The following is a 27,612-nucleotide window of genomic DNA, read 5'->3' on the forward strand; positions in this document are numbered from 1 at the left end:
GATGCCTATTAATGTTTCATTTTTGATTAAAATTTCAGATAATTATCTAATTATTTAGTTTTATAGTATTAAATCTAAGCATGGACAAGCAAGATGAAAACCATGATGAATCCCAACCAGAGACAGACGAAGGAATGTGTGTGCTTCGTAAGTAAAATGAGATTCACAAATGTTTGAATGATCTAAATTAGGTCATCTAACATTTTGATCTATAAAAATTGCAATTTTGTAGTAGTTTGGATTTAACAGCCAAAACTGAATACAGACACAAGACGATGCACAAAATCAAAACTAAAACTGGTATAGTTTTGAAGATGTTTTGATGGCCCCTGGTTCATAACAACAGATTGAAAAATTTCATTTCCGAAAAATGTGACAAAAGTAGTTTGGTTTCAATACAGCGATGGAATTTTTTAATGCCCAGTAGTTTTATATTTTAGATCCTTCTGCTCCGAGGTTGGAAGAAAAAGTAAAATGGGATGAAGAAGATCCATTGTGTGCCTGGGTGACATGGGAAGGAACTCCATCTGAAGAGTGAGATAAATGGTTAAAATTTGTTATGTTTTCTGGGAATAACAAAAGTATTGTTTTAAAATTTTGGTGACAAATTTGAAACTAACAATAAAATATAGTGTTTATGTTTAGGAACTATCCCAAATTTCATGTACTTTAATTTGATAGCGTTAGCCAGACACGTTAATTAAAATATTGCTTTTATTTTTTACAGCGAAGAGGTGTATAAGTTATATTGCTGGACGGATGAAACCGATAAACGAGAATTTGAAGCACATGGAAGACAATATCCACTGACCAAATTGAAGAAAGGGTCCATGTATTTTGTCAATGCAATTCAAATTAATAAAGCAGGATGCTCGGTGCCTTCCAATATCATCAAATTTGAAACTGGTTAGTAAATAATTCTTATTTAAATTTTTCAATTGTGATAAGGACTATGTTGTATCAATAGAGAAAAAAATATTATTATTTTGTTAAACTAATAACTAAATAGAAACTTAATTTAAAACACTGATGCCTGTGAATATAATTTATCAAATAATTTGTCAGAACTTGTCAACTGTAGTATCATTAGGTAAATTTCCAAAACCAGCGGTTTCCAATAGGGCACCAGTCGCGATTTGCTAAGTGTGCCCCAAAAATTACCAAAATCAATAAATCCATTGGGCGCTCCCGAAGTATGTTCACCACGATGAGGTACAATCTGTACCCTAACCTGGTACACATACTATGTTCGGGATGTGCACCATCTTGGTGCACGTATTGCGAGAGCACCATTCATTGTACATTTCTATGTTGTATGGTACTTCATAATTTTCAGAATCAAATTTAATTTTTCAATATTTTCAGGACCAAAGATGCCTATTAATATTCAGGTCATGAATTATGAACCATCACCTCATGACCATCTTATGGTTCAGTTCGATAATGCAAATACAAGACAAGTAGACCACCTGGTATCGGTTCAGCCCATCAGTGGTAGTGAGATTCCACTCATCGAAACAAAAAAAAGACAAAATTTTGCACTGATTGGAGGACTAACACCTGGACAATTTTATAGCATTCAAGTGGCAGCTATAGTTGGTGATCTCGAGAGCGATTTTGCAAATTTCCCCAGAAAGATTCAGACATGTAAGTTGTATAACATAAAAAAGACAAGTAGATTTGTGGCTATAGACCTAAATGGGCTGTTTCTTTCCAGCTCACTTGAAAGAAAAGTCATTAGACCCGCTTGGGCCATTCTTTAATGATGAAAAGTTCTCACATTTTATATTTTTGTAATTCATTTCCGTGTGATACCATGCATTTTCAAGATGCTCATTAAAACTGCATCGCTATAATAACAGCATGAATTATAGCAATACCTTTCTATATATTCGAAATAGATCCTGGAGTTCCTGTAGATGTAAAAACAGAAGAATTTCACGATGGGGTGAAACTTTCATGGAAGCACAACGAAATCAGACCAAAGAATTACCGAATATTTTGGACAGCAAACGGGGACATGCAGGAAGTGATTGAAACTAGAGAGGACTATTTCTACTTCAACAAATTGAAAAGATCTACAATTTACAAGTTCAGAGTGGCAGCTATAAACGCTGCAGGGGAAAGTGAGAAAAGTGCAGAAATTGAATATGTTACAGGTAATTTGATACTAATTTTAGCGCTCCGGAAGTATGTGCACCAAGATGGCGCCCAACCTGAACCCTAACCTGGTACATATACTATGTTCAGGTTGTGTGCCATTTTGGTGCACATACTTCGGGAGCATCCAAATTTTATCAAAAAAAACTTTGATGAGATTGATTACAGCTTGGAATCAGGATTATCAAAGCCAATATAATTTACTGATTGTCCTTACTGCACAGTGTCATATTCCGCTTCACCAACTATAAGATAAAAAGAAGTGTTTTTTATGTTATAATTCATATGACCCTAACCCAAGTTTAATATCTTTAATTAATATCTATGTCATATAAAGATTAATAGATTCCAAAATTTTGTTTGTTTGCATAACGAAATGAAAGAATCAAGCGAAATCTAGACAGAAACAAATTATTTTAAAATATGCTAATGTTTATTTATCTCCAACAGCCCACTTAGCGATTACTTTGAAGGAGAATACTTTGATCCCTGATTTATATCTGAAATAGCTATATGCAGTTTAGGTAAGCCATGGTAATACTCAAAGCATTTTATTTCAGTTCCATCCGCTCCTATCAACATCAAGGTCACACCGAACCCTCTATCTAAAGCAAGGAGTTTTATTGTGAAGTATGATGATCCTGACACGGTGCTTAAAAAGACATATCGGATTGTGGCAAATGATATAAAAGGGAAAGAAGCAGCAACAATAGAGACCGAAACTCACACTGCAGTGCTGAGTGAGCTTCAACCAGGCCAATCTTACTACATTTATGTAGTTGCTATTTATGGAACTCTCGAAAGTCAAAAAGCACACTTCATCAAAAAATGAATTGATGACTTTACTTCACACAGTTTTAATATTATACATGTATGCACCACCATTGTCATAATCCTTCTATTGACTTCCCTAATAAATGTATTTAATAATTCCTTGATAATAAATCATTATGTGAATCTGGAATAACCATGCCCTGGAGGTAAAATTCAATTGGTCACATGTTTGAAAAACACGTGTTTTAAAAAGTTGTTGCGAAAAATTAGATGGTGATCCCTGGTCGCGCCTGTAAAATAATACAAAAATTGAATTATCTAAGCCTCAACAATAACTTTTCAGCTATTTAAAAACTAAAAATAGGTATACTTGGTCAAAAATAAATATTTGAAGATGCTGAAAAATGAAAATGCAATTTTGATAGGTCTGAAATAATTTTTAGAAATGAAGATGTCTTGTGAATATTGTGGATTTGTTCAATACATACCGGTACATATGGGATTGTTTGTGAATTGTCTTCCTTTTTTGTTACATACCTGGGAATTCATATATCACAGAAAAAAACACATAGCTTTATGTATTTTCATCATAATTTTTCTCAGTAACGTTCCTTGTGAGTTCTAAATAAAACTACTATTTTACAAGGCCATTTTACAGCTATTGGTATATAAAAATATGCCAATTGAAAAATCAGCCTATAAAAGTTATTATTATTTTATTTATCTATAATACTGATCGGCCAAAACAATATGACCAAAATATAAGTGATGAATGGAAATTATTGATTTTTAATTGCATCCTTTTGTTAAAATGGAAGTATATTTAGTGGTATTTGCATAATTTTAATATAACAAGTAACAACTGAGGGATTTTATTTGCATATTTCTAGTTCTTGTATAAAAAGCGCTTATATTTAAATTTGCGATAATGTTTGTGTGGAACTGTGCAATGTGAATAGGTATTGATTATATTTTAATTACCTATACTGTGTGAATTAAAATGAATTAGAATAAGTTATAAGCAATACCAAAGCTTAAATGTCAACAGAACACAGGCATAAATGTGAGTTATGAAACGGGTCAATTCTCGAAAAATCATTTGTGACAATTTATTATCAGTATCTTTGTTTATTTTCCAGATTTTTTGATGATTTTGATGATGATTATTGAATTGAATATTGATTTGTTTGCCATTGGATGCAAATTTGCATTTCTTCTGCTTTTAGATGTCTAATGTTAAATTATTCAATACTAGCTAATTTTACTTTCTATATAATACTGACTAAACTAATCGATGGTGACAAACATATTCTGATTGTGAGCATTTGTATGTGATTTAAAAGGTAAAGGGTTCTTTTCAGAAAAGGTAAAGTTTTCCCTTTTTCTATTTCATAAATATTGATAAATTACTTGTTTACTTCATATCTAATATCATTGTTTTCCATAGAAAATGATCTGTTATTTTTTTACGTTCAACGCCTAACCCACCAAAACTATTTTAAGATGAAATATCATTTTATTTCGGGAGGGGGGAAGCCAAGTAGATGACTTGCTCATATGACGTACCATGATTTCTCGTGTGGTTTCCAGTCTGTGTCGCAAAAGGGGATTAGTTGGCCAGTTATGTTTCAGATCCATGGATTGATGGTGGAGGAAACCGTAATCAACCAGCGGTTACGTTAACCACCTTATGGCAGCGAAGAGTTCAATAATACTCTTGCACATAATTATTCTTCATAGATTCGAAACCACGCTGGGTAATCAGAGGTGGAATATCTATTTCAAAAGATAAGCATGATGCACCAATGCGCCATACTAAATTAGCTTTCTCCTATCTTGGATTTTGGAGCATATTGAGGCCAGATCTAAATGGAACTGAATGTATCGTTGTCCCTCCATTTTTTTTCTGTCTGTCCATCGTTTTTTTTTATCCTAAAATATATATTCATGCCAAATTGAAGATTCAAAGTATAGCAGCAACAATTTTTCACATTCCTGCACTATAAGCTATGCATAACTTGCATTCATGATTGATCCAAACTGGTCTCATAAAAAAACAGTTATAGTTTATAATAATAAAAATCATGTGCTGATATGGCTGGCTCCAAATCAAATGGGTATGGCAGTTTTATGCTAAGAAGACATCAAGCTTTCCACTTTTGTATACTTTCCTATACCTTTGTATTGTACTTTCACTTTTCACGTTCGAAATAACGAGATGTGTGTCTTTGTTACAGTTTTGCGAATTTGTGGAAGAGCAACCACATAAATAATGAATGAGCAAACACCCATTGCTACATGTGAGTATAAGCCATTATATGTCTATTTTTTTGGGTGCTGAACTAAAATTGTTCGAATGACTGCTGCTTAATTGCTATACTGATCTATACTTAATTACTATAGTGATACAATATTTATGCTTAAACCTCAAGCAACCAACAGAAACAGAGACTATAATGTCATATTCAAAAATTTAAAGGCAATATATAGAATTCTGAATTTCATCTTTCTTTTGATGATGGATTTCATAATTATGCTATATAGTTAAAATGTATCCCTCCACCCCCTACCAATATAAACATGAAAATTACTCAATTTCCTTTAACAATAACATGACTTTTAGTACCTATAGCACAACATGTGCATGGAACATCAGCTAAGATTTTGACATATTTCTAACATCAAACCTGCACACAAACTTTTGTCGTGACACTAAAAAGCAAAATTCATTTAGGTTTTTATGAAAATCATTTTGCCCAATAATTGTTCAATATTTACTGTCATACCCAAACTTTAGAAATACAGAGACTTCTCATTACTGTAAAATCATGTTTCAGATCCTGACAGAATAGGAAAACCCACATATTCTCTACAAGATAGAAAAGCAACAGTAGTATGGGATGATCATGACTGTGAAAAATACTGTGTGAGATGGTGGATAGATGGCAAGGAACCGTTTAAAGAACAATGCGCAGTTCCAATGTTTACAATCAATGATCTACATCCTGGTGGTAGATATAACATACAAGTAGCAGCATGTATTTTAGAAGATAATATGGAGAAATGTGGTCGATATTCGGAAGTTTTGACTTTTCATTCAGGTTTGTAATCAAATGGGGTATCATAGTTTCCAAGAAAGGTACATGGAAGTCAGAGGTTCGGTGGCGAGCGTATTATCTGATTATTGTTCTTGCAAACCCACATAGATTAATCAGCAGCAAAAATTCTCTTCTGTTTACGTCAGATGTATAGCGGAGTCTGATTTTAATATCTACTGCTGTTCACAAGCCTTCATGTAGCAGTAGTCATATTTCAGGATGATATATAAAATTGACAATTGTAAAATCTTAACAGTATTTCTATGTATCAAAGTATAACATTTTACTTCTAGTCAATACCTATTATTAATATTGTGTTTTGTATTTATAGGTCTGGAGAAGCCAACTGACCTTTTTGTAGAGCCTGGACGCAAATCACCAGACACATCATTCACAGTGAAATTTAATTATCAACAGTTACCGGGAATTGAACACGAGGTTCTATACAGAAGCTTAGCAACAGGAGAAATAAAAAACGTCAAGGCTGACCGGGGATTTGCAAACATTGTAAATCTCACTCCTGGTGATACCTATGATATATGGGTTGTTGCCTCAAAGGAAGGAGTTGAAAGCAAACCCTGCAAACTTGAGGATCCAATACAGACTTGTAAGATAATATGTATGACTTTCTATGTATTTTGAAAACAAGCCCGAGTCATTGTTTTAGGCGTTGGGAACGCAGCATCGCATATGTCATAACACTAATGGCTCTACTTAAGGCCTGCAGTTGGCACATTCTGATACACACTTGCTGTAGTAACCGTATGATACTTCAGGATACTTTGTCTGATTAAGCAAATTTATCAGCTTTCATTTTCCTGGAAAAATACAAAATCCTATATTATCCTAATGGCGTATTAAGTACTTCATCTGAAATTAATAAATGGTCAGATTTTCCATACTTGGAATGAATGAACTGTGAATGACCATGATCTTCCATTTGAGCTACTTTTCGCGGTGACCCGACAAGTCATGAATGCAAAAGTGCAAAAATATACCAGCATTTCAGTGTTAAATATTAATAATAAAACTGGCATTATTTTGATATAACAATAAATCAAGTACTATAATATACCCATTTTTGAATGATAGATTCATAGAAAAAGGTTTGTCATCCGTGCTATAGGCTCATCTATCCCATTTATTGGAGGCAAAAATCTTATTCTATCTGCTATAATCATATTACAATAATGTGAAAAATATTAAATATTGATATTTGAAAAATTCTAGTAGTATATAATCTTGGAAGCTGTGTCAGGCAACATGCATCTTATTTCGGTCAAAAATGTAAAACGACTGAAATAATTTAAAAAACTTCCAAGTTATAATATTTACAATACTGATAAATAATGTATAGCTTATCTTACATGAAAGTTGAAATTTCTATTTTAACTGTCTTGATTTGATTTTTGATCCAGATCCAGGAAAAATGGAAGGTCTTGAAACTGACAAAACGTCACCTACATCGGAAATTATTAGCTGGAAGCCTGTATTTGGAGCCAAATCATACTTACTCAAGAAGAAAAGATGTGATGGCAATTACGAAACGATTCCAACATCAGACACAGAGCTCACACTTTCGAATCTAGATAGTGGCCAAGCTTACAAAGTCTGTGTCGCAGCAGTAAATTCAGCAGGAATAGGTGAATTTTCAGAACCAGAGATTTTCACCACTGGTAAGTTTAAATGCTGGGATGATTTATTTTGTAAATTAGACTCAAATCAAATTAGACTAGAATCAAATCAATATTTTAAAGAAGGTACTCTCATAGTGTGTGTTAGGCCATAAGTTTATTTCGATTTTCCCTATTTTAGTTCTACTACGAGTTCAGAGGCTATCTGTGTCAGCGAAGTGAATATACCCATGTCAATATGTTTCAGTCCCTTTACACAACTTAATGTAAAGTAGGCAAACAAAATTAGTTACCCCCATATTGGTACACATATTTCTGGCAAACTTTGAATGGTATATACGACTTGGATGTTACTTTGCAATTTAATTGTTTCCACATCCAATTCCTTCAGAAAACGACATATGATAGACATAACAAAATCTTTTTTGGCACATCTATAATTATATTATGGCACATTATGAAAAATTCGTGACAGGTCCCTCCATTTTCTATATAAACTTGTCAGCTATTACTGAACCTATACTGCCACATGATAATTTGTTTGATGATACTCAACTATACCAAACTCAAACTTCTCTAACTAAGGAAATATTTTTCGTTCCAGATTTATCACCTCCCAGAGACATTAACAGAAGTGTGATTTACATCGGGAGTGATGTTTCCCTGGAAGTTAAATACACCGGTTCAGATGAAAAAATTGTTAAATATGTGATCACTGCGACGCCTGACTCTGGTGATTCGCAAACAAAAGAAGAGGAATCATGTCAAACGCTCTTCTCAAATCTAAATGAAGGCCATTGTTACACAGTTTGTGTCCAAGCTGTTGCGACAAATGGAGTTGAAAGCAAGAAAGTTTATGCTGAACCTATTTGGATACGTAAGTTATTTATCACTTTTTTTCACTTTCATTAGCAGTTACCACTTAACTTTAGCAAAGTACATTTAACCACCAATAACTCGACACATAAGTTTGTACCACGGGGAAAAAAAGTTTACACTAAAACAAATTTTCTAATCTTCCCATAATTGCTTGTATATCTGCTTTATCAACAAACCAATTTACAAATATGTTTAATCAACAAAAGATATAGCGCTAAACCTATACATCAAAAATATTGTTATTAGGGGTCAAGACAGTCCATCCCATGAGGATAGGGCAGTGTGGTAGGATTTTTCTTATCCGTCCAGAAAGATGAAAAGCGATAAAGACGGCTGGTTCGAAACTATTGTTGTTAAAGAAAACTGTTACAAATTCTACATCATGTATTGAACGCAAATGTAAATTGTAACACAAAAAAAAACAATTTACTTTCACAACAGGACCTGGCACTGTCATAAACTTGAAGAGTCAAGCTGTTACAGGGAATTCGGAAAGAGTGTACTGGGATGATGTGGAAGGAGCAGAGTCGTATAGTATTAATGTAGAAGAGGACGGGAAGCCAAACAAACATGACAGTAATGTACCAGAAATTACTCTGACAAATCTCACCTTAAACAAAAGATTTTCTGTGACAGTCATTGCGGTCAATATAGCCGGTTCTGGAAAAATATCTAAGCCAGTTACTTTCATGACAGGTACAAGTGGTATTTCTTTTAATTTTGTAATTTAGTTTTGTCTGGTTCAACTTTAGTTTTGATGGTCTTTTTCAGACAATACACTCATCTACTACATATTCTAAAAACATTACTAAACTAGGATAGGATTTACTTAATTATTCTGGGGGAGAAGAAAGTAGATAAGATGGCTCAATCATATGGAGAACCACGGCCTTTCTTCCAGTGACCAGTTCATGTTGAGTATTGGATTAGCCAGCCAATTTTAAGATGCATGGATTTCATGGTGGAGGAGGCCGTAACCTACCAGCGGATATGTGAACAGCCCTTCGACAAAAAATAGTCATCTAATCCACTTGCACATATCGTATATGCTCGTTTTAACGCTCGATCTTGATTAAGGGCCGTTTGAATAGCTGCCCGTGTGAACAGAACATAAAAATAAATAAGGGCCCGTGCTTGAATACCCGCCCGATGTAAAAAATGGTTTTTTACTGGTAGAGAACAATGGAAAATAAAAAGCGCTTTTGTCATGACGCTGTTAGATTTTAAGCGCTGGTAGATAACACTCACACCTTAGGCGTCCAATTACATAACAGATAGCATTGATTACGTAACACCTTGGTTCTCAAACTGGGCGTCGCGACGCCCAAGTGCGTCGTTTCAACGTGCGTTTGGCGTGAAAAAATTGACATGGAAAATGAATTAATGTCGTCAAATATTTATTTGTCTTCGAAGATACCGTAATTTTTGTGTATAATTTTACTTTAAAAATAACAAGCGCCCGTGCTTGAATAAGTACTGGTTGGAATAAGGGCCGGCTTGAATAAGGGCCCGGTTAGTGAGTTTGGTTAAAAATATATGGGCCCGGGCTACAAAACGAGCAAATACGGTAATTATTATTAAAATGCTGTGTCCTCTGTTGAGCGTGATTCAACAAGAAATGAAGGTTTTTGGTATCGGCATGAATGTTTAGCAATTGTTTTATCATGGAATTAATTTATTAATTGCTTTTTTAGCTCTTTCGCCACCAGAAGATATGAAAATCAGCAACATTCCTGATTATCGAGAATCTGGAATCCTAGTTTCTTGGAAGGGATGTGACGGCGCTGTGAAATACGAGATTGACTTGGTAGAAGTCGCAACAAATCATGTCATTCCAAGAAACGCAACGGAATATTGTCATTATAAGTTCTATGATCTCAAACCAAGTACTGAATACAGAGCTTCTGTCAGATGTATCTCCAATAATCAAAACAGGAATAGTGCACTCGCCCAATCGGAAACAATATGGACTTGTAAGTTACTATATTTTTATTTAGTCCATGGCAGTTTTACTACAGATTTACAAGCTGACTGCTTGATCATAAATTGGGTTTGTCTCAGTTTGCATATTGAATTTTTAGCTCATTTTATCAAATTTTGCTAATTGTCAAAAGGTTTTGGGAAGTTGAACAAAAATCACAACAGGTATCGGACGCAATTATTATGATCTTTATTTTTACAGGTACGGTATTTCTTGTTTTTATCTGAAAAGGTTCTGTCTGACTATGATCTAACATAGCTTTAAAATATACCTTCTAATTTGTGGCAGGACATTATGATATTCTTATTTATCACTTCAATACTATCTTGTTCAAGCATTCGTGTAAGAATGGCCCCCTACGTCTATGAAGTTGAACAGGATAAAGGACCCACAGTTCAATATACAATATCCTAGTACTCCAACTAAATTAATTACATTTTTTGATAGACTGCCTAAGAGTCGATGGATTGGAAGCCACATACATTCATTCAGACACATACACATTGAAATGGAATCCCATACCGTCGGCAAGAGGATACAAGTTAAGTTACAAGCCAGCTGATGGAAATTTCATTGTAATTGACACAGCAGCATGTGATGAAACTATAACAAACTTGCAACTTGGAATGCTACACATTGCCCATGTCACAGCAATCAATGGAGCAGGTGAAGGACAAGAGTCGGAACCTGTCAAATTCAGAACAAGTCAGATATTTCTGCTTTTAATGATCTGTTTATTTCAAATTACAAGGTCAACAAGTGTCAGAGTATTAAACTTGGACTAGAGAAGTAAATTTTTGTAGTGAAAAATATTTATGATGTTCAAATGGAAATATTGGATCTTCGCTCTATAGGAGACCCTTATTATCGGTCGTTCTGTCTGTTGGATCTCCGCTCTATAGGAGACCCTTATTATCAGTCGTTCTGTCTGTGTATCTGTCTGTCTGTCTGTTTAGATGTAGCGTCTTAATGGCTGGACCAATCTGGATGAAATTTTTCACATGGGTTATCCTGTCACCCTAGTAATGTGCGTTTTATAGAAAGTCCAGATAAATGTTTCGTTCCCATGGTAACAACGAAAAACGCTCCGATCGTTATGAAATTTCTATTTTTTTCACAGTTTATCGCCGTTTTCTCGCCAACCAAGTCGAAAATAAAAATTCCAAGAGCGCTTCCTTCCGCATGGCAAAGTACTCTTTCCAATAAGTCGTCTTTGGTCTCGATACTTCATAAACTGGAGAAGCCTTAGGGATTTCAGTGAACATAATTTCCCCATTTAGTCACAGTATATCAGTCACGTGAGTATGTCAACGGAACGCGCAGCGTTTGAAATGAACTCAACGGAACTGGTGAGCCGGTACAGGTGTTCTTGATATACGGAATTATTATTTGCTTGAGATTTGATGTACTTCTCGCTGTTAGTGGGTGGTTCACCTAAACGCTGGCTACAGTTTCTTTAACTATTTAAGTCTATAAATTAGGATTGCTATATCCGAATCAAACTGGTAAGCAGACATCATTGTATAAATATGATAAATAAATAATCCTATTAAACCGTAAAGTACCGGGAAAATGTTGAGTCTTGCATGTATATATGTTCCTTCAGCTTAAGTTGTAATCATAATGCCTAGGGGATTTCAGTGAACTTCATTTTCTCATTCAGTCACAGTATATCAGTCACAACGCTGATACTTGTTGTGTTGCTAAAATAGCGTACTGGCTGTCCTACCCTTTTTTACGAAGGTGGTCGGCAAGTGCTTTTACGGAATCTTTTATGAATTCTGCATCACGTTTACAATCTTTGAAATACGCCGTCATTGCCCCGCAACAAATAATCGTCAGCTAGTGCAAAACCTACTCGCCTCTCGCCTATTTCTTGCGAGGAAATTTTCATGAATTCACTTCCAAGCGCACAAATTAAAGAGATTTAAATCTGAACGAAGTTAGGCCGACCACTAAAGTGCTACAGAGACTAAAATGAATTGGATCCTCGCGATATACTGTATGCCGCGGGCCTGGGTGTCAGCGGAGATCCTGGACGCCTACCGGCTTGTCTGCCTGTCTGTCTGTCTGTTTAGACGTAGCGTCTAAACGGCTGGACCATTTAGGATGAAATTTTTAACGTTGATTATCCTGTCACCCTAGTATTGTGCGTTTCATAGAAAGTCTGGATGAAGGTTTGGTTTCCATGGAAACAGCGGAAAACGCGCCGATCGTTATAAAATTTCAATTTTTTTCACAATTTCTCGCCGTTTTCTCGCCAACCAAGTCGAAAATTAAAATTCCAAGAATGCTACCTTCCGCATAGCAAAACACTCTTTCCAATAAGTTATCTTTGGCCTCGATACTCCATAAACTGGAGGAGCCTTAGGGATTTTAGTGAAGATAATTTTTCAATTTTCAGGCACAATATACAAGTCACGCGAGTAATACTACGAAACGCGCAGCGTTTGAAATGAACTTAGCGGAACGCGCAGCGTTCAAAATGAACTAGCGTTTTCAGTAGTGTCTTCTATTATGCGCTAGTAAACTGAAATGAGGCGGGCCTCAAGCAATGGCGGAGATCCAACTGGGCGCCTACCGGCTTGTTGGTTTATGAAGCACAATGCTTTTTATTTCAATGTGGTTTGTGACAAATACATACTTACCGTACATACTGAAAATTAAATTTAAAATACATTCGATTGCAGCAACAAGTTGAATCTGTAAGTTTGAGAAGTAATCCCAAACACATATAATGGTCCAGAGCAGGGGTGCACAACCTTTTTGCTATTGGCGGGAACATTGCATTTATTTGTATTCAATACGGCCGCCAGGAGGTTTGGCAAATTTTTTTTTTACTTTTATGACATCATAACCGCGTATTTGTCCCATGCGAGGTGCAGTCTGCCCAATTATGAAGTACTTCGGACTACTTGGAAGTATAATATTCGCATTTTAAACACATTTTCCTTTTTGGTGAACCTATTCTTGAGCAGATATATTGCAGCAAGTTGCATAATGGTTGCACAATTTTGAAAAAAATCGAAAGTCGACTGCATATAAGACACATCATGGTATGTGCTGCTGTCTCAATCATGAAGTAATCTATCTCCCATTTGGAATTTAATACCCTTCCCTCTTCTGCCACTGTTCTTTTCCGTTTTAACAACATAAGGCAATGTTTAAAAGTTTTAGGCAGTTCAATATAGGCTAGCGCTGTAATAAACAAAATCTGGTTGCTAACAGCAAGCTTAATTAGACCTCATTTGAAATGGTATTCTTCACTGATAAGTTGGTCACTCGACAGATTCACTATCAGACTTGTCATACAAATTAGAGTCAGAATTTTTTGCAGTGCTTCTGTTTTGCTTCAATATACGCCAGTATAGCCGCCAAATCCTGTATTTTGAATTTTTTGTTTTTTTTGTTTATAGGATTTTGTATGTGGACGGCCGCATTTGTTATTCACAACGGCCGCAAGCGGCCGTAGGTTGTGCACCGTTGGTCCAAAGCATACCTACATGCTTAAAATGAACTCAAAATGAAGCAATTCTATAAAATCAATTGAAATAAACTCATACGTTTTTTAGAAATGATGCCCCCTGCAGGTTTGGAAGTTTCTAACAATCTGAACAATCCTAGCACATCGATCAACTGCACATTAATTCAACCCCAAAACAAGCCATTATTCTATCATGCACTGGCAATTGCAGTTTCGATGCAACATAGAAGCGAAATTCAGAAAATAGACACAAATTTCTGTATCAACACAATAAGTGACCTTCTGCCTGGTGTTCAATACATTGTTCAAGCATGGTCTGTGTATGAAGAAGATGAAAAACTAAATAGTGAAAAAGTTCTTTCTACAAAGATATGGACACGTAAGTCTATCTGTTCCATGTACAGGTTAGATTCTGCTATGAATAACCAGAAAAAATAGTATAGGTTTTTTCATAGCATAAATTAATAATAGAAAAAATCAAACATTCTATTTTGGATCAAATATCTCTTTGCAAATGAGAATTAAAACTCATATCTGAACTCATAGTTGTCGACTTCTCACGAACTAATACTACTCAATCAAAATAAATATCAAACTGTATCTAAAACAGAATGTAAACTTAACTTGGCATTTTCATGTATTCTTATTATATTTAAACTTAATAATGAAATAAAGGTTATAATTTTCATAAATGCCATGATAGTATAGTTATTTATTCTCACTTATGTAAATGCATACCATAAAAACCATCATTCACAGTTTAGGCATTGCTGAAGATATATGGATCTTGCTCGTGTCCAATTTTTGCCTTTCACATAATTTTAAATTAACTAGTGTAATATTTATTTATTGCTAAGGCTAGGTTTAAATTACATAGCTGGTTCAGGTTTAGAATGAGTTGAGTTAGTGATATAGATAAGCTTAAAGGATCTTAGACCAATTGAGTATTGAAAATGCTTGATGATTACCTGATTTCGAAATAATAAATTTATCCTTCCAAAAATAAAATTATCTAATACAAATGCCAAAATGCATGTGATAGCCTCAATTAGATGTGCATATAATTTTTTACATTTATGTATTGTATTTAGGCCCTCGCAAAATATCCAATATTCAAGTCCACAAAGACTCAACAAATTCACAATTTATTGAATGGGAGGAGATCCTAGGAGCAACTTCATACATTGTACAACTGAAGAAAAAAGGAAGTGCACCAGTCACACAGTTCACAGATGCTAATAATATACATTTCAAAGATTTGGAACTCAATTGTCAATATACTGTATCAGTGAAAGCATTGAATCCTGGTGGGTCTGGGAAAGAATCAGAAAAGATTTCATTTGAAACAGGTCAGTAAATATTTTTGACAATGTTGTGGAGCATGTAAGTGATTACATGCAGTGGTGGGATTCAGCCAGTTAGCACCGGTTCTTTGGAACCGTCTCAGATTCTATAGAACCGTCTCACAGGATTTTATATGGTTAGCGAAACGGTTAGCATTACGGGTTACTGTCAATGACCTATGGTAACAGAACCGGCTGAAAAATATGACTTTTGTGATGAAACCGGCTGACAAAAATTTGAATCTCACTACTGGGACTTGTGTATCTTTGAAAAGTATGTTATGAAAAATGAGGGATAAATTTTGGATTTTTCCTTCATAAAGCAATGCTTGACACATGCCCTAAAATTACAATAAGATGAAACAAAATACAAATCACCTACAAAATGCTAAACTGACTAATCACAACCTGATCACCACTCATTTTTATAAGTTATGACATATTTTAATTTGAACAAGGCCTCATTCCCACTTGAACTCGTCATTCTACTGGAATTTGCAGGAACGGAGATATGACCAATTTAACTTTAGAATATTCCTCAAATCATACTGGGATTGAAATAACAATAACATGCCATAGAAGTCACGGACTTTGAATTGCTTAACCAAATAGCATATCTTCCAGAGTATCTTTTTTAGACTGCTTTCAGAAAATTGTTCAGTTCGAAGTAAATACCATCCTATTAGCTCTACGTAAAATAAAATCAAACATGTTTGATTCCATTTTTACGGAAATATGTCAGTTTAAATTCCTGAGTACTTACTACAATATAAGCAATATAGTTTTTTGTCGAAATCTATCAATGGTCGATGACCTAGCAATTTGAGCATCCACTAAAATTTTGTCCATCAGCCATCATATTTAGTGATTTTATCGCTTCTATTAAAATGGTTGATTTTATCTGTTTGATTCTTCAAATTTTTATTTTGTTATCTTCTCCAGCTCAAAATAAAATCATATTTTGCATATATTTCTGGCCCAAAACTAGCTGCAGACATCAACTTAGAATGGGCTTCTGATCTCAATGTAACGCTACAAAGGTATTTGTTCATCACCAATAAGTTTCCCCGGTAGCCATTTTTCATTATTGGAAATTGGCTTCCTCATAGTTGTTTCCCTGGCAGTGACTTGAATTATAACACGTCCATTGTCAATCATTCTATAATGGGTTAGCAGCAAATTTGCATAAAAATGGACAGACTAACTACCGACTGTAAATTTCAATGTTGTAATGCAAACATGGCAATACCAATACAATAAATCGGGTCAATATGATTGCATCAACAACAATGGAATTAAAATAAATGTTCCATATGTTGGTCTGTCAAGTTTGTCTCTAATAGAAAATATTAGTTTCTGGATAGGGGGAGAAAGTTTTAATTTCTTATTACAGCCTTTATTTTGCAGCACTTTACCCAGTACAAAGTGTACGGGTGGAAAACAGCACAAGAAATCCAACCACTGAACTTATTGTAAGACTTGAAGGATCAGCAGTATCACCGACTTCGAAATACAAACTCAGATTTATCAACCTAAATGAAGGCACGTTCAAAGAAATTATAAAATCTGGAAATATCATTAAAATGAGTGAACTACATGAAGGCACAAAATATCAAGTAGGAGTGACTTCAGTGCATGAAACAGATGAAAAACTTAATAGTGAAGAAATATTGTCCGATCCGATTTCGACAGGTAAGATATTTCACAAGTTTAAATATAAATATATAATTTAGTATTACAAACTCTTCATCCACAGTCAGACAATCAATTGATAGTCTTCACGAAAAACAAATGTACAAAGATTGGCATAGAAAATAGATAAGCTTTTAACATTATTTGTGCGATGGGAGTCGCGAGAGACGTGTTGGATTTTCGTGATGGTGAACATATTTTAACTAACACCCAAATATTTTGGGAACTTAAGAGCGATTGCAACTTTGATAACATGTATAATGAAATTATTGAACACAACTGAGTCGCGTCTGAAACAAATAACTGGCTCACTAATCCCATACATGGTAAGGCGGTGTTGGTGTTGGCTCGGCGGTGTGGCTCAACGGGCTAAGCGTTAGAAATACGTTCCCCACCGCACCTCTAATTACTCTGCGTGGGTTCGCAGGTTTGAATCCCATGCAGTGATGGTTATATGCGAGAGGATTGCTGGACTCCTCGCTGTCGTTGGGTGGTTCACGTAACCGCTGGTCGGTTACGGCTTCCTACACCGCCAAGTCCATGCTTCCGAAAACAAACAATATAACAAATCCCATACCCGACTTGGAATTGTAACCGGACGAGAGGCCGTGGTTCGCCATACGAATAAGCCGTCTTATCGACTTTCCTCTCCCCCGGGAGAAATATGTAAATCCTAATCCTAAAAGACTTAATCAAACAAGGGTCTTTGGTACACCATATGATTTGACTGTTCTATCAGCCTTTCACTCCCCTGGTATAAATATGACACTCCTATCCTATAATCTTATTTATATTCTCTAGTTGCGCCATCGCTGGTTGTTGAAACCATGAGCATCAGCCATGAAGAACAAAAATTCATGTGGAACAAAATAGACAATGTTTTAGAATATGTATTTCATTGGAGAATAGAACATAGAGGGTGGCAACAACAAACTCTTTATCAAGACGAATTTATTTTGGGAAACTTGGAACCTGGGAAAAAATATGAAGTCTACGTCACTGCAATTAATGATAGTGGTGAAGGTGACAGGTCTTCTACTGTACAGTTTGACACAGGTAATAATCAGAAGTATTAACGATAAAAATGTTTTTTAGTGTATTTTATCGTTGGAAATTAGTGTTTATTATTGAAAATTGTTGTTCACATTGCTCCAATAATTCGATTCTTATCATTTGAAAGATATTTTATAGCATTACAAAATTTTTATAGCATATAGTTTCCTAAAAATAAAGTGGATAGGTACCATTTGGGGTTTTTATTTTACGCTTATGTACCCTAAAAATTGCTTTCCATGTTGTGATTGGACAATATAGTCTTGTGAAATGACAGTAGACTTGGTAATTACTGTAGTTGTAGTTAGTGCTTCTACAGTGATAAAATTGTGACCTCCTAAGAAGTTCCCGAACTCAGGTCTTCAAATTATTACCATGAAAATGAAATTTCAAGATATAATAGAAGTTATGAAAATCAATCGTATATATTCATTGAAAAGTTGAAATATACCCTTGTTTTGAGACATTCGGTTGTATAGCAAAGAAAAAAAAATGAGGCAAAAAAGATTAAAAAATAAGAATAGCACTACATTATCATAAAAACTTATTTAACCCATTTTTACCACTTTGTCCCAGTTCCCCCTGTTCCAACTGATCTTCAACAACAAATACTCTCAACCCAAGAGTTCAAGATATCATGCAAAGCATGTGAAGGTGCAGACGGATATATTTTCAAAGTCAACAACAAAAGTTTCAACTCTGAATTACCTGAGTATACATTGCAAAGTCAAGACCTGGTCGATATAGAAGTAACAGTGCAGTCTTACAACACTGCTGGTGAAAGTAGATTATCAAATGTGCTGAAGTTTAGACAAGGTAAGCTGTTTGAAGAATGTAAAGTTTACGTTATTTACAAACTAGACTCCATATTCAAATATTTAAAGAAATTGATACTGATCTTATTCAATGTCCCTGTTTTACTATTCTCACTATTTTAGTAACATTTGCCAAACTTCTTATATCCAGAAGGTCGTTTCCCCAAAACCACCAAGTCATCGCCATGTTGTTTCACATAACTTTTCGATTGCTTTGGCAGTATAACAACCAATAACATACTTGATAAACACAATATGTGATAACCGAACAATAATTAAAATTGGGTTTGAATTGTAAAAATGTACAGTAGACATACCAGTTTTTCCAATCATAGCTTCTTAGAGCTTGCAATTTGAAGTCAAAAATGAGATGTTTATTCATAACACAGACATCTTGAAAATCAGATGTGTTTGACCAATTTGTCCCAATCTTTTATAAGTAGGTGTGTTTGACCTCTCAGAGTCGCTGCTATTTAATGTGCTTAGACAGTATTTTCAGCTCCTTAATGAAATGATGTACTCCTCAGTAGAATACTTGAAATAGTTGGCATCTGCAACATTATATCTGAATATCAAGTAATTGCTATCAACCTTATTCATAGTAATATGTAGGTGAACTCTCGATAGGATAGGATTCATATATTTATCCAGAGGGAGAGGAAAACCGACAAGACGGCTTGATCATATATCAAACCATGACCTCTCGTCCGGTGAGCAGTCCATGTCGGATATGGGATAGTTTGTCGGGTATCTGTTTTCATATGCATGGACTTGATGGTATAGGAAGCCATAACCGACCAGCGGCATGTGAAACACCCTTTGGCGGTGAGGAGTCCATCAATCCTGTCGCACATAATTATCCCCGCATGGTATCAAAACCTGCGAACCTAAGCAGGGTAAACATACGTGCGATGGCGAGCATATTCCTTATGTTTATCATCATGCGGAACACCGGCGAGCCCATATCTGGGCAATTTTACTGTTGAACTGGCTTTATTAGAACAATACAGTAAAAACTTGTTTTGTGTTGTACCTGCATGAGCCATTGCAGTCAAATCATTTATGTGTACATGAATTTATTTTACAGTTGTCTCTCTTCTGCAACAAAAGTTCAAACAAGTGGCTGAAAACCTTCTGAACAAAAGTGCATTCGTTACACCAAAGCTCAATAAAGTTCCTAGCGGTGATGTCATAGAAGACCTCGTATTACAAGCAACTCAAATTAAAGAAGGAGATACAGTAATGATTATTGGAAAGAATTTTACAGGCAAAACTGCATGTTGCCTCTATTTCTTGCAACATGTACCCAATGCGAAACTGGCAATTTATTTCGATTACGAAGATGTCAAAGCACTCAAAACAAAACTTAATGTGAAAGCAATACTGCATAAGTACATGCCGGATCTGCCTGAAGAGGAAATAGATTTTGTTTTTCATTGGATGAAGAATAACTCTAACCAAGTTGTATTTGTTGTTGATAATTTCAACTTATCACCTGAATTCAATCCTCGTAATCTTCTTTATAAAAATGAAGAACTACCAAATCAAATCTTTTATAACCTACTAGTCACCAATCGACAAGTATTCCCCAAGTCTCAAGTATTCTGCTCTACATCATGTGATTCAATGAAACAGTTTTTGAACCCCACACTGTCTTTAAAAATTTATGGCTTTGATGATACTGGAATCATAAATATGAAGAAAAACATTTTGGGAGAGAAAAATGATATTGCTGATCTTCCCGAAGTTTTCCAATTTTTTTGTGCAAACCCAGGATTCTGTGAAAGTATTTTGTACATGATAAAAAATAATAAAATCGAGGCAGACATCGACTCATTCTCTTCCATACTCGTTCAACTTATCCTTGAAAACTTGAACAGATATCCATTGGTTCAAAGGAAAGTCAAAATTAATCATTTGTGGCAGAAAATTAATGAAGTACCAAAAAGAATTGAAGCCGCTAATATCAATCCAGAGAAAGTGAAAAAAAGAAAAGACATGTCAAACAGCCAATCACAAGTTGCTACATCGGTCATGGAATCGTCTATAAACAGTGGTGGTCTATCATTCTTGGAGTATGAAGAGAGATCCGTTGTCAGCAGAAAATCTTCAATAAACTGTGACGTTTTGCAGGATTACATTACTATTGCCATGTACTTTGCATTTTTCTGCAAATTAGATGATTTCAAGAAAAGATTGAGAAAAAAATCTTTAAAGTTTGGCTCATTTGCAAAGATATGGATAATGATTGCAGGATTGCTGAGAAAAGAAACAATGAAAGCTGCGAAGAAAATATTTGAACCAGCTGATATAGTAATTGATGAAACAGAAGTTCTCAATAAATGTGAGGTTGTAAAGAAATTTATCAAAGACAATATTGGAAATATCCTAAATAAAATTTACATTGAACCACAAATAACTTTGGACTGGTTTTCAATCTGCAACGAACTTAAGGATGATAAACTTTTTCAAATGTGTGAAAAGAAAATTGAAATCACAAACAAAACCACAACTGATGAAGTGGAGAAAGCAGCGGAATTTTTACGACGGCTACCAAAGAAATTCTGCTTTAATGTGAGAGTGAAGTATGTCTGTGATGATGCAACAAAAACATTGTCAATAGATAATGCAATAAGAGAGAACCCAAACAAAGATGTAGGTGAAAATTAGTGCGAAGCTTTACTTTGCTGGATTTTCTGTTATAATTTTAGAGTAGGAGAAAATTACAAACAATTTCACATTGTGACATCAACGAAATGTATATATTCATTTTCATCCTTCTACAGTCATATTCTGAGAATTTCAGTTTTATTAATATAGAAACAATGGCTAAATATCAGATACATTTGTCTTTCTGGTTTACATATCAAATTTCAATGACCGAATTAACATAATAAATTAAATTTAAAAGGATAGACAGACAATATCCAGCTTCTCATTATACTGTCATATCAGTAATACTGGTGTCAACTAAATTATTCAATTTTTCAGCTAATACTGGTGAAGAGTGAAGGTTCAAAAAGCATTAATCCACTGAAACGCAATCCGTCCAAATATCAACGAAGATCAGAAACGGATAACCAAATGTCACCAACATCTCCTATGGATAATGGCTTTCCAGGTAATACTTTGTCTCTTTGAACATACTTCAATGTTTGGCAACACTTAAACTTACATTTTAGTTGCAGCGTGATTGTGATGGTGGGTTTAATCAGTTCGTTGCATTAAAATCTTTGATAAATGGTATTAATATTCAGTGATTATTCATCATACTCAAGTAGTATAGTTTAAAGAATTATTTTTACGCTTTACTGCATAACTGATATTGCTCTAATCATTTGATGACTTCGTGATTTACCGTAGAACTGTGGCCTCTGACCTTTTAATAGTCCTTGTCAGTATGGGAACAGGTGAGCGGTTGATCCAGTGGTTCCCAACCTTTTAGTTGTATTTTTCCCATTACCTATTTTGAAACGCTTCATTCATCTCTTAATAATACCATAAAAACCACTTTCTCACTCCTTTTTTTATAACCTTACCTAGTATTATGGGTACACCCAAAGTATGTGAACCAAGATGGCTGACACCGGCACGTAGTATGTGTAACAGGTTAGAGATAGGCCATAATTTTATTACAATTATCCTTATTTTAGTTATATTATGTGTTCGGGGACTAGCTAAGTGACTCATGTAGTATTTATACGTGAAATTATGGCCTAACCCTAACCAGTTACACATACTACGTTACGGTGTCCGCCATCTTGGTTCACATACTTTGAGAGTACCGTATTATGTGTGAGGGGCACACGCTTTGATATCGGCACAGTTTAGTACTTTATATGTGCATATAAGTATTGTAGTAGTAATAATAAAAAATATAATTAATTGTAATACAGCAAATACTGAGTAAAATTTCTCACAATATTGACAAAATCTTCCCCGGTTGGGAAATTTTGAGTTATTCATTTTAAATTCATGAAGTTTGAAGGTTTCTCTGCTGTTCACAACCTGCTCAGGAAATAATCACCTTTTTGGACTATATCATTTTTACAACCATCCTTTCAGAAATTAATGAAGATGCAGAGAATACTTCTTTGGTGATGGACAATCAACATCAACAAGGTCCAGATTTTTCTGCAGAGCCAGATGCCAACTCAATAAATAGTCACGGTATGATTCCATGGTTTGATTTCTTAGTAATCCTTGAATGCTTTGGGACAATGAATTGTAGTGTTTTTACACTCATAACTCATTACACATTTATATACTTTGACATATTTTTGTTATTCTTCTCAGAGATGTAGAGTCTGCCACTGGTTAAAGTCAAAATTTTTGTGAAGTTTTAAAAAAAGGTCGAAAGGCATTACAAACAGAAAATCAAAAAAGTCTTTCAAACGCTAAGTTTTGGTTGTCAAAATTTTAATTTTCTAAAGTTTGGAGCATGAGTCAGTGTCAAAATCTTCTCCAACTTTGATTTGAAAGTGGATTGCTGATTTTTGCCAAACTAGCATCAGGAATAGAAACATTTTCATATGGCTCAGAGACAAGCCAACAACGCCATAAAAATTCTATACGAGTCCTATCCTATCCAAATACTTTCCAACGCAAAATAAACTAAGAGGCTTTAAAAAAAATACCCAAACCATCGGCTGGATTGTAAACTGCTTGATGAATTACCTCTAACAAAATATTTTTAATAGATGCTCCAATGAATCCTCTGAACAATCAAAACGATTTAGAAAATCCAGATATTCAGAATGGATCCGAAGACAGCATTGGCATTGATTGAGTAGATATTGAACAAAAACTAATTTCACAAAGCCGTATTGAAAGTATATCTCTGTACAAAACACCCAGTAAAGTAATTGATGTATTCTATAATTTTTTTTGAACTACTTTAATTATACTCAGAGAAACATCTTTGTCACATATGACTAAAGATAGATGAGGAAGCTAATATTCAATATTTGAAACGTCAGTTAACTTAATATTGATCACTCTCAAAACAACTCTGTCAAATTAAAAGAATGCTTTATTACCCAGAGCACGATTGTACACCTTAAGTTTGGTTCTTTGATTTTCTAGTTGGAGAAACGTCATGCAAATAGGAGATTATTAATGATTAATCCGAGCCATTTCCTAATTTTTATGCATTCAATTTATTTTTTGTAGTTTCTGCCTTTAAACTTGATCGGGATTGGTAAACAGCCATAATTTGCCATATAATTAAACCCACTCATGGCATATTTTCAAGAGTAAATATGCTATCTTATATTATAAGTAAAGTAAGTGTGTTGTGTATATATTTCAATTAATTTTTTTGCGTATATATGATATTTTGAAAAAATTCCGACTATTTGTTTAACTCTGTATATGGTATTGAAATTCGAATCTGTGATAATGCTTCAAAACTATTGGTCCTTCTGTCATGCTGTACAGAAACACTAATTGATTTAGGAAAATAAAGGGGATAAAATAAACTCCACTGATTTCTATGAGTGAATTATATTAATTTATTATAACTGTGCAAGTGTGTTTGGTGTTACCAATTAAATATTGGTAAATTGTTTTGTTCACAAAGTGGACCTCATTCGAATCATTTTTAGCAATTGGTATTTTCCTCGAGACAATAAGTAAGTTTCTTCCTTGACTCGAGTACCGAGTGTTTTCATATTTGCCTTAGAATGCCCACACATCTACTGTTTTTTTTTGTTAATATTTATGGTCCCGTTCTTTCTCTTTCTTTTTTGGCAAATACAGGACCATATTAGCTCAACATACCCATATTTTTTTGTTATAACTTCTGGTAGAAGAAATGTCTCCCGTTACTCCAACACACATTCATACATATAGTAGGTTGTTATCCTGGCTCACTATGAAATAAATTCACACAATCACTCATCTATTATCATATAACTAACATACATTCTCGGAATTGTGGTCTTCAATATTAAAAAAAAAATAACACATAGAATATGTTCCAAGTGACTTGGATTCTGTTTCCCAATATAATTTTGAAGCGTTTTGTACTATCAAGTTTCATTATGATATCTCTGTGGCGGTTCGGTTCATCATTTGTGAACTAATATATCTTGTACTGATTTCAAAACATCAAATTAGCGAATACTGCCTTCACATATCTATCCAAATTTAAAAATTTCCTATTTGGCCACTGTTTATTCCTAAGTTCAATAATAAATGTGTAATTGAATTGTAATTTTGTGATTTACTTTTCCTCCATGATTAGATTGTGTACAATAGAAGTTGTTTTTTCTTTTAAAATGCTTTTTTGCGTGCTTGAAGGAACTTGGTCGTATGATGATCATTGTTTATCTGTAGAAGACTCAAATTTCAATATCTTGATTTACTTTTTTAAAGTTTAGTTCATCCTGTGTAAATATTTACATTCAAACCGTATATAGGTATCACAGAATAACACAAAACATGAGTTCAAAAGTGGTTATATTCGAATTTTCAAATATCTAAAATTTTTATTCGTATAATATATCACATGGGAGAAAAGCTAGATGAGGGAAAAGTTTCTAGTTGAAGAAGCGTTATGCAAATAGAAGATTTCTATTTCTTATGCATGCAATTTATTTTCTGTAATTCCTGCCTTTAAACTTGATCTGGATTGGTAAACAGCCATAGTTGTTTACCATATAATTTATCTTGCTTGTAGCTCTATCCTGCTTGTGTTTCTATCTATCTGTAGTGAAACTGTATAATTTTTTTATTGTATTTCTGGCTTGATTGATAATTTTTTTCCTTTTTGACTGAAAACCAATTTTGACTGATTTTGTACATATATACGGTACTCATTTTGGAGCATTCTGTACTATCAAGTTTCATTACGATATCTCTGTTGCAATTTATTTCGTTATTTGTAAACTAATATATCTCATACTGATTTCAAAACATCAAATTAACGAATACTGCCTTTACATATCTATCCAAATTAAATATTTCTTATTTGGCCACTGTTTATTCCCAAGTTCAAACGGTCCGTACCTGTACAAGTGTAACCAATACGGTAGGTTACCGTTGCTGTTTAATGGTAATGTTGAAACACAGCGTTAAAGACAGTAGATTCCAAATTATTAAATTTTTAATTGTTTCAAATCACATATTTGAACCTTGGGTGTCGCTGCTCGATACCCAGCTTTGTTTCCCCGCGACATCCTTTCCTCTGTAAATCTGTGTAATTATCATTTTCTGGTAATTGAAGTTCGATTGATTTTTTTTACTGGTTGGAAAAAATAATCTTCAGGAGCAGATATTCTAATTCAATGAAAAGTATGTGTGCTGTTTCAAAACTCTTGTTTCTTTAAAAAATGCTGTCATGTCAAATTAGGAGGTTGATATAAACTCCACTGATTGCTGTGAATGGGTTAATAATTTGGTGTAACAATTTATTACAACTGTGCACGTGTATTTGGTGTTCTCAGTTTAATATTGGTACTTTTTTTGGTCGCACAGGTGACCTCATTTGTTTATTTTGCGCAATTGGTATTTTCGTTGGGACAACCAAATAGTTTTGTTCATTGATTCAAGTGCCAAGTGCTTTCGCAATTGTCCCAGAATGCCCATACATGTTCTGTTTTTATTTTAAATATTTATTTCCCTGTCCCCATACCCCTTGTTTTATGTCATATATTAGCTCAGCATAACCCTCTTTTTTGTTATACCTTCTGGTAGAAGAAATTTCCCCCATTACTCCAACAAAACTTCTTCTTTACATGTAGTGGGTTGTTATCCTGACTCCCTATGAGATAAATTTACACAATCACAGCTCTATTAACATATAACATATATCCCGATGCCGAAATGTGGTCTCTAATAATAAATTTGATAATACAGGTTGACCAAACATACACGAAAACCATAGAATATGTGCCAAATGACCCAGGTTCGTTTTTTGGGCTCGTCCTATATAACTTTGAAGCATTTTGTACTGTCAAGTTTCAATATGAAATTTCTGTTGTGCTTCGGTTCATTATTTGGAAACAAACCCTCTTCTGCTTGTAGCCCATTTTGCCTAGAAGGACATTGGTGGTGGCCCATCACTGTTGCGCCATAGCAAGGCCGTTTTTTGATACATTTTCAGACTGTACGCTATTAGGTCGGAACTATGTCATAAATGTAACAATTTTATTGAATATTCGAATTCGTTCTGATTTATACCAAACTCTGTCAAAATTCAAATTGTTATGTTCTTGATCCCACAATGAGGTTATTTCATACAAATCCGCTACCAAACAAACACCCCAACATATAAAAAGAGGATAAAGTATTCAGTTAAGGTTATGGCTAAGAATGCAGATTGCGATGGCAATTCAGATCATTCCTAACCCTAACTTAATACCGGTAATTACTAATTTGTCATTTTGAAACGTGGCGGGAGTGTTTTTCTCGAATCTCACATTTTTGTATTAGTGACGGGGACTTTGTACATAAGATTCGACATATTTTTGAAAAACGCACAGAAGAATCAAAAAATAGTTGGCTACTATTTTGAGGCTCACGGACGTTCCGGAAATGAGGTCTCGCTCACCCAGGTTCGTGTACGAAATACACTAGCAACAATGCACGGTGGATGACGATCTCAGTGATTGAATAATTCGTTAATGAAAGAGAATTTACATTATTGATTAGATGTTATATTATTTGTTATTACAATAAATGAAAATGGAGGCGAA

At 34.4% G+C, this 27,612-nt stretch overlaps 2 protein-coding genes across 3 annotated transcripts; both read left to right on the plus strand.

Moving 5' to 3' along the window:
- On the plus strand, positions 1-4,161 carry LOC120337603 (tenascin-N-like). The gene is made up of 6 exons (XM_078117389.1): positions 1-147; positions 441-534; positions 728-906; positions 1,366-1,647; positions 1,902-2,159; positions 2,721-4,161. The coding sequence occupies exons 1-6, from the start codon at positions 81-83 to the stop codon at positions 2,990-2,992; spliced, it is 1,152 nt and encodes a 383-aa protein (XP_077973515.1). The 5' UTR covers positions 1-80; the 3' UTR covers positions 2,993-4,161.
- LOC144428313 (fibronectin-like) lies at positions 4,160-26,347 on the plus strand. 2 transcript variants are annotated; one of them, XR_013478266.1, is made up of 19 exons: positions 4,160-4,300; positions 5,172-5,234; positions 5,772-6,035; positions 6,364-6,639; positions 7,451-7,708; positions 8,271-8,543; positions 8,987-9,241; positions 10,240-10,518; positions 10,974-11,231; positions 14,099-14,389; positions 15,102-15,359; positions 16,761-17,045; positions 17,847-18,101; positions 18,675-18,914; positions 20,001-21,568; positions 21,905-22,034; positions 22,979-23,083; positions 23,614-24,202; positions 24,597-26,347. XR_013478266.1 is itself a non-coding variant. In XM_078117388.1 (18 exons), the coding sequence occupies exons 2-18, from the start codon at positions 5,207-5,209 to the stop codon at positions 23,700-23,702; spliced, it is 5,112 nt and encodes a 1,703-aa protein (XP_077973514.1). In that variant the 5' UTR covers positions 4,160-4,300; positions 5,172-5,206; the 3' UTR covers positions 23,703-26,347. The 2 variants fall into 2 exon arrangements, 1 of the variants encoding a protein (XP_077973514.1); XM_078117388.1 differs by having other exon boundaries at positions 23,614-26,347.
- Positions 26,348-27,612: the final 1,265 nt, after the last annotated feature.

The sequence above is a fragment of the Styela clava genome, chromosome 10 (genome assembly GCF_964204865.1).
Source record: "Styela clava chromosome 10, kaStyClav1.hap1.2, whole genome shotgun sequence".
NCBI classification, from domain to species: domain Eukaryota; kingdom Metazoa; phylum Chordata; class Ascidiacea; order Stolidobranchia; family Styelidae; genus Styela; species Styela clava.